At 41.4% G+C, this 12,794-nt stretch overlaps 1 protein-coding gene across 1 annotated transcript in view; it reads left to right on the top strand.

The window, feature by feature from the left end:
* The window catches only part of LOC124121997 (proton myo-inositol cotransporter-like), a 26,182-nt gene extending 13,388 nt beyond the window's left edge, over positions 1-12,794 (top strand). The window contains exons 5-9 of the mRNA XM_046485144.2: positions 4,467-4,630; positions 7,089-7,200; positions 9,076-9,317; positions 10,742-10,894; positions 11,921-12,794. Of these exons, the coding sequence (XP_046341100.2) occupies positions 4,467-4,630; positions 7,089-7,200; positions 9,076-9,317; positions 10,742-10,894; positions 11,921-12,108 (859 nt within the window). The 3' untranslated portion in view covers positions 12,109-12,794. The remainder of the gene's footprint in view (positions 1-4,466; positions 4,631-7,088; positions 7,201-9,075; positions 9,318-10,741; positions 10,895-11,920) is intronic.

Below are 12,794 nucleotides of genomic sequence, written 5' to 3'. Positions count from 1 at the left end.
CCATTGGAATGATCCGAGCGGGAATGAGGCAACAACAGGTGGCAACACATTTCCAATGCCATCGTAACACGATATCGGCATTGGTGAGGCGTTATCAGAACACAAATGACGTTGCCGACCAACCACGTTCAGGACGTCCCCGAGTAACGACGCCAAGACAGGACAGATGGATTCGAGTTACACATCTCCGACACAGGTTCCAAACGGCAGTAACGAAGTCCCAGACAATTCCTGGACTGCGCCGTATCCATCCCAACACTGTCAGTACGGGATTCGACCACGACGCCCTGCCATACGTCCCATCCTGACACACCGTCATCGAGTCAAACGTCTAAGATGGTGTCGAAATCATGTTCGCCAACCTCGAATATGGTGGAGAAATGTTGTCTTTACAGATGAATCGAGGTTCAACATTTCCCACAGTGATGGGCGCCAACGTGTCTACCGGCGTTTGGGAGAACGTTATGCACGCAACTGTATTGTGGAGAGAAATCGTTTTGGAGGTGGCTCTGTGATGATTTGGGGTGGGATAACAGCACGGCACCAAACCCCTTTGGTGGTTGTGCAGGGCAATCCCACCGGTGTTGGCTACAGAGATCAGATTCTGAGGCCTGTAGTCATTCCTTTCCTGCAACGTCATGGCCCGGGATTGACATTTCAACAGGACAACGCTCGTCCTCACACGGCTAGGGTCGCAATGGATTTCCTACACCATAACAATGTCATGTTACTGCCATGGCCTGCAAATTCTCCAGATCTCTCCCCAATAGAGCATGTGTGGGATGAAATGGAGCGCTGTCTGCGTCAGCTTCCACATCCTCCAGATAACGTCCGTGACTTGGCACAGGATTTGAGGAGGATATGGCAGGCCATTCCCCAGGCCTTCCATGCCCATTTGGTGGACTCCATGCGTCGCCGATGCACTGCTGTGATTCACGCACAGGGTGGTCATACACGTTATTGACTTTGTGACTTTGTCGTTTGACCCCCTACTCCATTTTGATCTTCTGACGTCATCGTAACAGATGTTGTTCAGGTCCCGTTGACATTTTCTTATGGTCCGATCATTCAGCTGCTACAGCATCTGCATCATTTTGTTCTTGCTGTGTTGTATTTCAGTCCAGAATATATTTTCTCCGTGCACTGTTTCTTTATGTGGCTAGTATAGTATGAAACCAAATAAACAGTTGCGTACAATCAATCGGTAAAAGCCTCCCTACATAAATGTATTTTCTTGATGAGTGAAATACTGGAATGAAGTTTTTGACTACTGTTGGTCTTGTAATATTTAAGGATTCAAAAAAAAAATTTAAAATGGAAATAAAAATGAAATGAGAAGCGAACTTTGTGATGATGTGGGCGCTTCCTGAGTACCAAGACTATTATATTTTTTAGCCTTATTGCACTTATATTTTTTCTGAAAGGAATTGTCAAATATATTATGAAGTAAAGAAAACTTGTTTCTTTTATTAACTTACTGTCCACATATATGGTGACTTTCTACTAAAAGAATACAAACATCATAATAATATGTTAAACAAGTATTTATATCAAACAGCTCTTTTCCTTTTTCGCTTGCCAGATTGAAAGTCAAGTGAGCTTATTAGCATTTTTGTTAATTGTTTATCTGTAAACAGATGATGCTGCTCTTGCAGGTCTTGTAAAAGGTTCTCAGAACAAGAGTACAGAAATGAAATTTCTAATTTTATATCTTGGTGTAAGGATAATTATCTGTTTTTAAATGTCAAGAAAACAAAGGATATGGTCATGGATTTTTAGGAAAGATACGTCACGTTTAATCCACTTGTTAATGATAATGAGGTAATAGAAGTTGTAGACAAGTATAAACATGTGGGCACCATCATTGATTTAAAGGTCACATGGGATGCCAATACAGACTATGTACAGTCAAGTCTCGTTAATCCGACATCGTTGGTTGCATATGATTGTGTCGGATTAACAAGTATGTGGGATTAACGAAATTAAGTGATTTGTGATCGAAAATCGGACGTCTTCACGATGTATATGAACAGTGGTTGACAGAGGTTGTATTTCCTCCTGTCCATCATGTCAGTGTTTTGTTAAACATTTATTCTGGCGTTATTCGTCTGTCGTAAACATCATTTACTCTGAACTGCTGACCTCATCCTACAAAAAACGTGTTTGGGATCATTTTGGCTTCCCTGTTACTTTTTGTGATGGACTCAGTTCCTGTGCACATGTTGTTGCTCTGACAACTGATACACCTCATTACATGGCCTTCCGTATCATTACATCCTAACATTTGTATACCAGTAGTTTTGTCAAGTGGTAATCAGCGACAGGGAAGTAAAGAAAACTTAATCGTCTGCTGTTTTCCTTGTTGATGCCTCCAAAACGTTGTGATTTTGTTGTGATTTTTATTGATACAATATCATGAAAAACTGGCCTAATACCAGGACTGCACAGTGTTACCGGTATACTGCAATACATGTTTAAACGAATTGCAATACTTTTTCTGTGTTCTGGTATATTGGGTTAAAAATAAAAACGAGTTGCATTTACCTGTATCATTTAATCTAAAACCTACACAGAAATTCATTCAAAAGTGGTGTTTCCCCTTTGAAATTGATTTTCAAAATGGCAGAAACACCAATCTCATTAAAATCAGATCTTAGTTTTCGCTACCGCTAAACAAAGATCTGAGGACATCTCATTACGGGTCATGTCAGAACGACCTTTCGCGAACATTGACCGACCAATGAAATGACTGACAAGAAATCGACATTAGCCAATCAGAAGGCAGCTTTCTCGAGCTTTACAACACTAGTTTCGTAGTGGCGACCACGCTTCTAAACATATTTTGACGTATTCTCGATTAAAAAAATTAAAACTGATAAGAACACTCTGGAATGGCTTATAGATGGCCTAGATTGTATGGATATAATCATTAAACCCGTAACTGTTGTTCGGAATACCCCATGTTAAATATTTCGAGGTTGCATGATTAGAAAACACATTCCGACTGTCACTTTCATGATCTGGAAAGGTCGTTCTGGCGTGACCCTTAATGGGATGTCCTCAGATCTTTGTTTAGCGATAGAGAGAACAAAGATCTGATTTTAATGAGATTGGCAGGTTCACAGAGCTGATTTTCTCTCCCCAATGTTCTTGACTTGAAAATGGTTTTGAATGACCATGCTGACATTACTGCAATAGGATCTGCATGCACAATCAGTGTGAAGCACTGTCAAACACTTCAGCTCCCAATACATCACAATACATATCGGAATACAGATACCTGTATCACAATATTTTGCAATACAATTTTATGGCCAATACACATCCCTACATAATACCCTACCCTGCAAAAGTCATGAGAGTTGTCATGCTAATGTTGTATGAACTTTGACTGTGGAGAGTTGTCATGCTAATAGTGTATGAACCTTGACTGTGGAGAGTTGTCATGCTAATGTTGTATGAACTTTGACTGTGAAGAGTTGTCATGCTAATGGTGTATGAACCTTGACTGTGGAGAGTTGTCATGCTAATGGTGTATGAACCTTGACTGTGGAGAGTTGTCATGCTAATGGTGTATGAACCTTGACTGCGGAGAGTTGTCATGCTAATAGTGTATGAACCTTGACTGTGGAGAGTTGTCATGCTAATAGTGTATGAACCTTGACTGTGGAGTGTTGTCATGTTAATGGTGTATGAACCTTGACTGCGGAGAGTTGTCATGCTAATAGTGTATGAACCTTGACTGTGGAGTGTTGTCATGTTAATGGTGTATGAACCTTGACTGTGGAGAGTTGTCATGTTAATAGTGTATGAACCTTGACTGTGGAGAGTTGTCATGCTGATGGTGTATGAACCTTGACTGTGGAGAGTTGTCACGCTGATGGTGTATGAACCTTGACTGTGGAGAGTTGTCACGCTGATGGTGTATGAACCTTGACTGTGGAGAGTTGTCACGCTGATGGTGTATGAACCTTGACTGTGGAGAGTTGTCATGCTAATGGTGTAAGAACTAGGGCTGGGACGGGTAACTCGGGTACTCAGGCTGGGTGGGTCCTGAGTAGGACCCATGTATCCACAATACTACCCGGCCCAATGGTTAGTCATGTGACATATTGCTTAATGACAAAAACTCACTAGAGCTCACTGGTTACACTACAAGTCGCTTATGTTCCCATTTCTTTATGATGATGCACACAAATAAAACTTCAGTCATCTTCAGTGTATGCATGATTTGATCGTTTCATAAGAGACCATATATCTATTATATGGTCTCTGGTTGCATACATGTATCTAAACAGTTTTTACCAGGGCTACAGTTCCAATTAGACATTGTGTTCCCAATTCTTGAGACCTGCAGCGGGTACCCGGGTAGGATCGGGTAATAGGGGCTTGGGTACCCGGGCAGTAAATTTGGACTCGTCCCAGCCCTAGTATGAACCTTGACTATGTTATCGTATCTGTTTCAGGTATTACAGTGCATCTGTGATCAAAATGTCCGGGATTTCAGACCAGCACGAGGCAATATGGCTGTCAGCTGCAACATCTTCATGTAACTTCATCTTCACCATCATTGGAGTTTGGCTGGTGGAGAGGATTGGCCGGAAGAAACTCCTGCTGGGAAGCCTGATAGGTCGGCAGTTGCTCCGTGCTGTGTCTCTTCTTGTTTTCATGTCCGGAACAGTTACATGTGGGAAACGAGCTTTGCACTAAATTTGAAAGTTCGTACTCACAGACCCATTAATCATTGAAATGAAAGTGAAGTGAGTGTATGCCGTGGCTTGTTTGTCCGACGTCTGCTGTGAGTCGTCTGTTGTAAACGCCGCCTTTGAAACCTGTGGTCATATGAAGTTAAAGTTCACATTTTTTTCCTACAAAAATTGTAACCATAATTTGTTCAAGAGGTAGAAAAACATGTTTTCAATATGGCTGCCATGGTGGCCATATTGAAAAAAACTATTTATGGTCATAGCTCAGCCATTTTGTTCAAAATGTAATGTCTTATGTTTAGTTCTTTATTTTTTGTCACAACGTTTCAGAGTTACTCCTCGCTACTTCACCAGGTGAATGCTGAGTACAAAATGTACATGCATAGTGTTTGTACCAACTTCTAAGTTTCTATCAAAGACTTTGTTTAGTTAGTAGTGGGATTCAAAGTATATGTTCTGATTTTTGCAATTTTTAATTTGAACATGCTCTGTCTCTTAAATTAATTTAAGATGCATATTTGTAAACTCATCTTCTCAGCAGCCACTGGACCAATGAAGCCGAAAGTTCACGTTTGTGTGTTCCTAGCCATGATAACGTCGCAGTTTGTTCAATAGGTTCACATCCAATTCTTAAATATGGCAATTGACAATTGTCAATCTGTTAAAATATAATTGAAAGTCAAAGAGATACTTCCTGTCATAAGCTGGCCTTCTTTTAGTCGAGTATGATGTTATTGTTTTAATCAATGGTATCATATCTTTTTATATCTTTTTCTTTTGTAAAAAAGTACGCCTGAAAATACATGCTGTCCTTGCAACAGGAAGTTTAACTTTCAGTTTTGGTAATGACCTCATCTGTCTCGGGGGAAGCTTAAAGTTTACATACAGGATACTATGGATAGTGTGTGTTGCCTTGTTTCACTTCTCCTTATTTGGTATGATAAGGTGAACATTTTATTTTATTAGCTCATGGGTTCCTATGATCTAAAAAAATGACAAGTGGAAAAAAATAAAAATTTGAAAAACACTATTGTATTTTTCCACCAAATTCATTTTTTGTGCTGAAAACAACGCAACAATTCAGATAACATATGTTAAAAAAAACACTTTTTGATTTATATTTTTCCCACTTACCAGCCTGGATTTTTCTAAAGTAATCCACAAACCCCCCAAAACCCATTAGGCATGTGGTCACAAGATGTTCATTGTGACAAATGGGCGTCACACATTTTCCTCATGAGGGGGAGTATAACAATTTATTTCAATTGGCTGGTTAAAATGATATATATGATATGACCATGCAAAGCAAGTTCTTTTTTGTGTGCGGATCATAGGCGGATCCATCCAGAGGGCGTCCAGAGGGTCTGGAACCCCCCTTCTGAAAACCAAATGTAGTATGTTGTAGGCAGTAAAATTATGTAGAGAGAGGATTTTGATATTTAGGACCCCTCCTTATAAAAATGCTGGATCCACCCCTGTGGATAACATGCATGTCTTAAAATATTTCACCAGTCGTCTAAGGCGCCGTGAATCGCTGTGCAGAGTTGTGTCCCTTAGGCACGTCAAGGACCTATGATTGTGGGTTCGAATCCCAATTCGCCCCGATTATGTTTCTAGGTTTGTCAGCACCATACCCGTGCTTGTGGGTCTCACTGAAGTTGTAAATGTCTGAGACCTGCATAACTTCGAGCTTTCCTCCCACATTAAGCTGACACGCCGCGATATAACTGGAATACTGTTAAAAGTGGCGTTAAACCCAACTCACTCACTCACTTAAAAGATTTCAAATTGAAGAATCTTGATTGCAAAGACCACTATTGTCCTGTCAAAAACAGGTAATTACCAGTACACGGAAGCAATGAGTTTGTCTTCATGCAGAGTTGTGGCCCTTATGTATGCAAGGCTCCTGTGGTCATGGAATTGAATTCCAGAATCATCCTGATTTGGATTCTTGTTTTTCCAGCATCATATCTGAGCTTGTGTGCTAAACCAAGATAGTGAACATGTGCATCAATATGGGCTTTCTTCCCACAATAAGTTGACATGTCACGGTATAACTGAACTAGTGTTTAAAGCAGCATGGGGGCGGTGGGGTAGCCGAGTGGTTAAAGGGTTCCCTCGTCACGCTGGAGACCTGGGTTTGATTCCCCACAATGGTACAATGTGTGAAGCTCATTTCTAGTGTCCCCCGCCACAGTAATGCTGGAATATTGCTAAAAGCTGCGTAAAACCATCCTTACTCACTCAAAGCTGCATGACATCCAACTCACTCACTCACTCACTCACTCACTCACTCGCTGATATTGCTTTGGTTTAAATAGTTTTCATTAAAATGTTTCTCCCATCTTTGTTGATAACTAAGCTGATTTTTTTTTTCATCAGGTGTGATCCTAAGTCTAGCATTCCTTGCCATTGGATTCCAGTTGGCGGCCTTTAACTCGCCGCGTGTGACCTTCACTGAAAGGGGGGATAACTCATCATGTTCTTCCTTCAGGTGAGTTGCTGCAGTTAGGCTTGTATCATGTATCACCTTTTATGTGTCCCCAGATGGTGTGAGGCTTGTATCATGTATCACCTTTTATGTGTCCCCAGGTGGTGTGAGGCTTCTATCATGTATTCCCAGGTGGTGTGAGGCTTGTATCATGTATCACCTTTTATGTGTCCCCAGATGGTGTGAGGCTTGTACCATGTATCACCTTTTATGTGTCCCCAGATGGTGTGATGCTTGTATCATGTATCACCTTTTATGTGTCCCAAGGTGGTGTGAGGCTTGTATCATGTATCACCTTTTATGTGTCCCCAGGTGGTGTGAGGCTTGTATCATGTATCCCCAGGTGGTGTGAGGCTTGTATCATGTATCCCCAGGTGGTGTTAGGCTTGTATCACATATCCCCTGTTATGTATCCCCAGGTGGTCTGAGGCTTGTGTCATGTATCCCCAGGTGGTGTGAGGCTTGTATCATGTATCCCAAGGTAGTGTGAGGCTTGTATCATGTATAACCTTTTATGTATCCCCAGGTGGTGTGAGGCTTGTATCATGTAACCCCAGGTTGTGTGAGGCTTGTACCATGTATCCCCAGGTGGTGTGAGGCTTGTATCATGTAACCCCAGGTGGTGTGAGGCTTGTATCATGTATCCCCAGGTGGTGTGAGGCTTGTATCATGTATCCCCAGGTGGTGTGAGGCTTGTATCATGTATCTCCAGGTGGTGTGAGGCTTGTATCATGTATCCTCAGGTAGTGTGAGGCTTGTATCATGTATCCCCAGGTGGTGTGAGGCTTGTATCATGTATCCCCAGGTGGTGTGAGGCTTGTATCATGTATCCCCATGTGGTATGAGGCTTGTATCATGTATCTCCTTTTATGTATCCCCAGGTGGTGTGAGGCTTGTATCATGTATCCCCAGCTGGTGTGAGGCTTGTATCATGTTTCTCCTTTTATGTATCCCCAGGTGGTGTGAGGCTTGTATCATGTATCCCCAGGTGATGTGAGGCTTGTATCATGTATCCCCAGGTGGTGTGAGGCTTGTATCATGTATCTCCTTTTATGTATCCCCAGGTGGTGTGAGGCTTGTATCATGTATCTCCAGGTGGTGTGAGGCTTGTATCATGTATCCCCAGGTGGTGTGAGGCTTGTATCATGTATCCCCAGGTGGTGTGAGGCTTGTATCATGTATCCCCAGGTGGTGTGAGGCTTGTATCATGTATCCCCATGTGGTGTGAGGCTTGTATCATGTATCTCCTTTTATGTATCCCGAGGTGGTGTGAGGCTTGTATCATGTATCCCCAGGTGGTGTGAGGCTTGTATCATGTATCTCCAGGTGGTGTGAGGCTTGTATCATGTAACCCCAGGTGGTGTGAGGCTTGTATCATGTATCCCCTGTTATGTATCCCCAGGTGATGTGAGGCTTGTGTCATGTATCCCCAGGTGGTGTGAGGCTTGTATCATGTATCTCCAGGTGGTGTGAGGCTTGTATCATGTATCCCCAGGTGGTGTGAGGCTTGTATCATGTATCCCCAGGTGGTGTGAGGCTTGTATCATGTATCCCCAGGTGGTGTGAGGCTTGTATCATGTATCCCCATGTGGTGTGAGGCTTGTATCATGTATCTCCTTTTATGTATCCCGAGGTGGTGTGAGGCTTGTATCATGTATCCCCAGGTGGTGTGAGGCTTGTATCATGTATCTCCAGGTGGTGTGAGGCTTGTATCATGTAACCCCAGGTGGTGTGAGGCTTGTATCATGTATCCCCTGTTATGTATCCCCAGGTGATGTGAGGCTTGTGTCATGTATCCCCAGGTGGTGTGAGGCTTGTATCATGTATCCCCAGGTGGTGTGAGGCTTGTATCATGTATCTCCTTTTATGTATCCCCAGGTGGTGTGAGGCTTGTATTGAGGACATGAGTTGTGGCTACTGCTACAGCTATGGCAACAACAACACCATCGAAGGGTCATGTGTGCCAACCTTCAGCAGCTCGGATACATCACATGCTGCCTTAGGTCCCTGTAATGAGACAGATGCCCAGGGCCATATATGGGCAGACAACTTCTGTCCCACGTCCTATGCATGGATGTCAACGCTTGGGTTAGGCTTGTATCTCATGTTCTTTGCTCCAGGTTGGTATTAGGCATATCCATCTTTTTGTTTCCAAAGAATTAAAAGAACGTAATCTTTTCTCAGACATTAACTTTTATCTTTAAAGGAAGGTATGGAGAGATTAGGGACTGGTCATTTATTAGAGGGGAGGGGACCAGGCAAGAATTACCCAGTGAAGGGGGGGGGGGGTCGCCAAAATATAAGGTGGGACCTGGGTGCTTAAAGAATGACACGATTCTATTTTTTTTCAAATAAAGAAGATTATTATTTTAACATTATTTAAGGACTGCCATTTATTATTGGGAGGGAGGGGTCATCATAAATGTTACATGAAACAAAATATGATTCAGTCCATAGACCAATCCTTTCTCCCCCCTCCCCATGATAAATGATCAGTCCCTTAAAACAGCCAAGTTTTAAAAATGAGGAATACATGTACCTTCTGAACTTGTTATGAATGTGGAATTTCTTGAGCATAGTTTTGCTAAATTGTTCTACTTGTGTTTTGTTATATCAAACAAATTCCATCCTTGTGACAAAACATAAAAGATTTGAAATGTGTGATAAATTCCCTGTTTGGAGATATTTAGAATTGTATTTGAAATTTCCATTTGTTCTCTATTTTTCTTACATGACATGCTATGACCTTTAAAACAAAGGTTAAAAAGGTTTCAAAAGGACATTGAAGTTACAATAGCAGATTTAGAACCTTAATAAAAACCATTCAAACTTGAACTTATCTTAGGTAAAAGGCCCCTCAACATTTCAGAAAATAATCTTTTATATTTCTTCTACTTTTGGTTGATGTCTATTGGTTTGGAAAGATCAATCTTGTTTGTGGTATCAGTATTGTTTTGTTATATTCGGAAAAAGGTGGTGTGTGGGGTTGGTCGTGGGGTTCATACTGCGAACAAACCACATGATAGTTGATTAGGGACTGACAGATGACACATAAGTGTTGGACAAAAGGGGGATGAGGTCATGACACAACGTAAGTCATGAAGGGAAAAAAACACATGATAGTTGATTAGGGACTGACAGATGACACATAATCAAGTGTCTGACAAAAGGGGGATGAGGTCATGACACACAACGTAAGTCATGAAGGAAACAAAACACATGATGGCTTTACCCATGCTTGAAGTAAAATGACTATGCTTGTCGTAAGAGGCAACTAACAGGATCAGGTGGTCAGGCTCACTGACTTGGTTGATACATGTCATCGTATCCCAATTGCGTGGATCGATGCTCATTGTGTCAGTCACTAGATTGTCTGGTCAAGACTTGATTATTTACAGACTGCCATCATATAGCTGGAATATTGCTGAGTGCGGCTTTAAACAACAAACCGACGACAACGATGACGAGAGACTGACACAGATGACACACACTCTGTCTGATCACACCCCTCTTGTTCTGCTTTGCTAATGATTATTTTCTGCAGGTATGGGTCCTATGCCATGGACCATCAACTCTGAGATTTACCCGCTCTGGGCGCGAAGCACGGGCAACTCTTTGTCAGCAGCCACCAACTGGATTTGTAATCTGCTTGTGTCCATGACCTTTCTTACCATGACTGAGACGCTGACCAAATATGGTAATGACGTGTGCAGTTACGTGGTAACTGAAGCTTTGCAGCGTTATCACAAATCTTTCAGCAGATATGAAGGATGCAAGGATGAAATTGATAATGTAAATTCAAAATTGCATGTTGACATCCTATTTGAGGAGAATAATAATTACAGGGGAAATCAAATATATTTGTAGTGAATAAAGGGACCAAACATGTATATTGAGATGATTTAGTATTGATGCTGAAAAACATCTTATGTGTCTGCCTTAGAGCATGTAGAGTGGAGTAATTTGCAGAACAAAGTTACCTCCCTTATTCTTGCCTGGATCTGATTCGTGTGATGCTTGGTTTGTCCGCATTATGCTTGTGCTTGTGTGTTTCACTGCAAGTCACTTTGAGTTTAATACAGCTTTTGTGAATAAAAGGGACAAAAAACAATTCCACAATCTTTTGAAATCTCCCCTAAGAGTGTTCAATTGTACAATTTTGACTACATATCATAAGCATGTGTTTGTGAATAACTATTCAATAGTGTAATCACTATTAAAAAGTCTAATCTAAAAGCGGAGCATACCCTACCCCACTGGTGGCATCTGTCACAAACACATGCAAAGGCAAGTCAAAACATGGGGACATATCCTCCCCATGTCTGCCTTAAAACGTTTTGAAAGCTTTGCTGCGGCCTTGAAAGTTGTGAAATAAAGGGGAAGGAGATTTTTGTAGGAGACTGCATGAAGAAATTAAAAAAAACATTTCTCTGAAAGGAGCCAAACATTTTTGGAGGCCCAACAGCACATTTTGCAATCCTTAAAGTAATATTTTGTTGTTGGAAAACCTGAGGCAAAATTATTTGTTTCCACCCGTTTCGTCAACAAAGTTGTTGTTTTTAAGTCCAAACACCCAAGAATATATGGTCAGTCCCTTCCTAAAAATGACAAAACACTTTCTGCCTTGTTCTTGGAGACTGCATGACATGTGCATGATATAACCCAGATATATCCTAGTTATAACCCAGTTATATTCTATCTCTGACACATGCTGTTGTTTCAGGAACATATTGGCTGTTTATGGGGGTTGCAGTATTGGCACTCATCTTCTTCATCATCTTCCTGCCGGAGACTAAAGGAAAGAGTCTGGAGGATGTGGAGAAGCTGTTTTCAAAGCCATGGTGTTCCTGTGGGACTGAACACAGCCATACCATCAACTCAAACAGCAGGACAGATCTGGACACATTCTAGTGACAGAACAAATGGTAGACTTGTGGTCAGTGTGTTTGCTTGTCCAGAAGAGGATCCCAGTTTGGGTGCTCGCTTTGGTTCAATGTGAACACTGTCGGTGTCCCCCTGCCAACAGACTTTGCAATTGCAGCATTACACCCATCTCACTTTCTCAACGACATCTGATCCTTTGTGTTTAAAATATGATATTAGTCTGTCATACACACCCTGAAACAAATATATTCAATACAGCCCATGCAAGTCTAGAATATTTGGCAAGTCTAGATTACTGCAGTATCACACTGATACTCTCATATTTATTATATTTTGTTAAGAAAACGTAACAACTGTTTTTTTCTGTAAAAAATTCCATTTCAGAGACTAGATGTTAAACATACTTGGAGGATGAACAAACTTTAACCTGTAGCATTATTTCAGCTCCATGTAGATATGGCAGTCTGTAAACGCTGTGAGATTGTGTGAATATGTGTTGCAGAATGTGTGATATATTAATCTATGGGACCTGTTTGTGGTTATATAGATGTGGAATTATTGAAATAATTAAGCAGATGTGATTTCCATTTTGGACCAGTGTCAGTGTTACAGTATTTGCCATGAACCTGTCAATACTTGCCACAAACATACATGGCAATAACCCTATTTACCCCATGCTACAATATTTACAAAAGTAAATCCTGTTCTGATTG

This window comes from Haliotis rufescens, unplaced genomic scaffold, assembly GCF_023055435.1.
Source record: "Haliotis rufescens isolate VD_foot unplaced genomic scaffold, xgHalRufe1.0.p SCAF_16, whole genome shotgun sequence".
NCBI lineage: Eukaryota > Metazoa > Mollusca > Gastropoda > Lepetellida > Haliotidae > Haliotis > Haliotis rufescens.
This window is presented reverse-complemented; position numbering and strand designations above follow the sequence as displayed.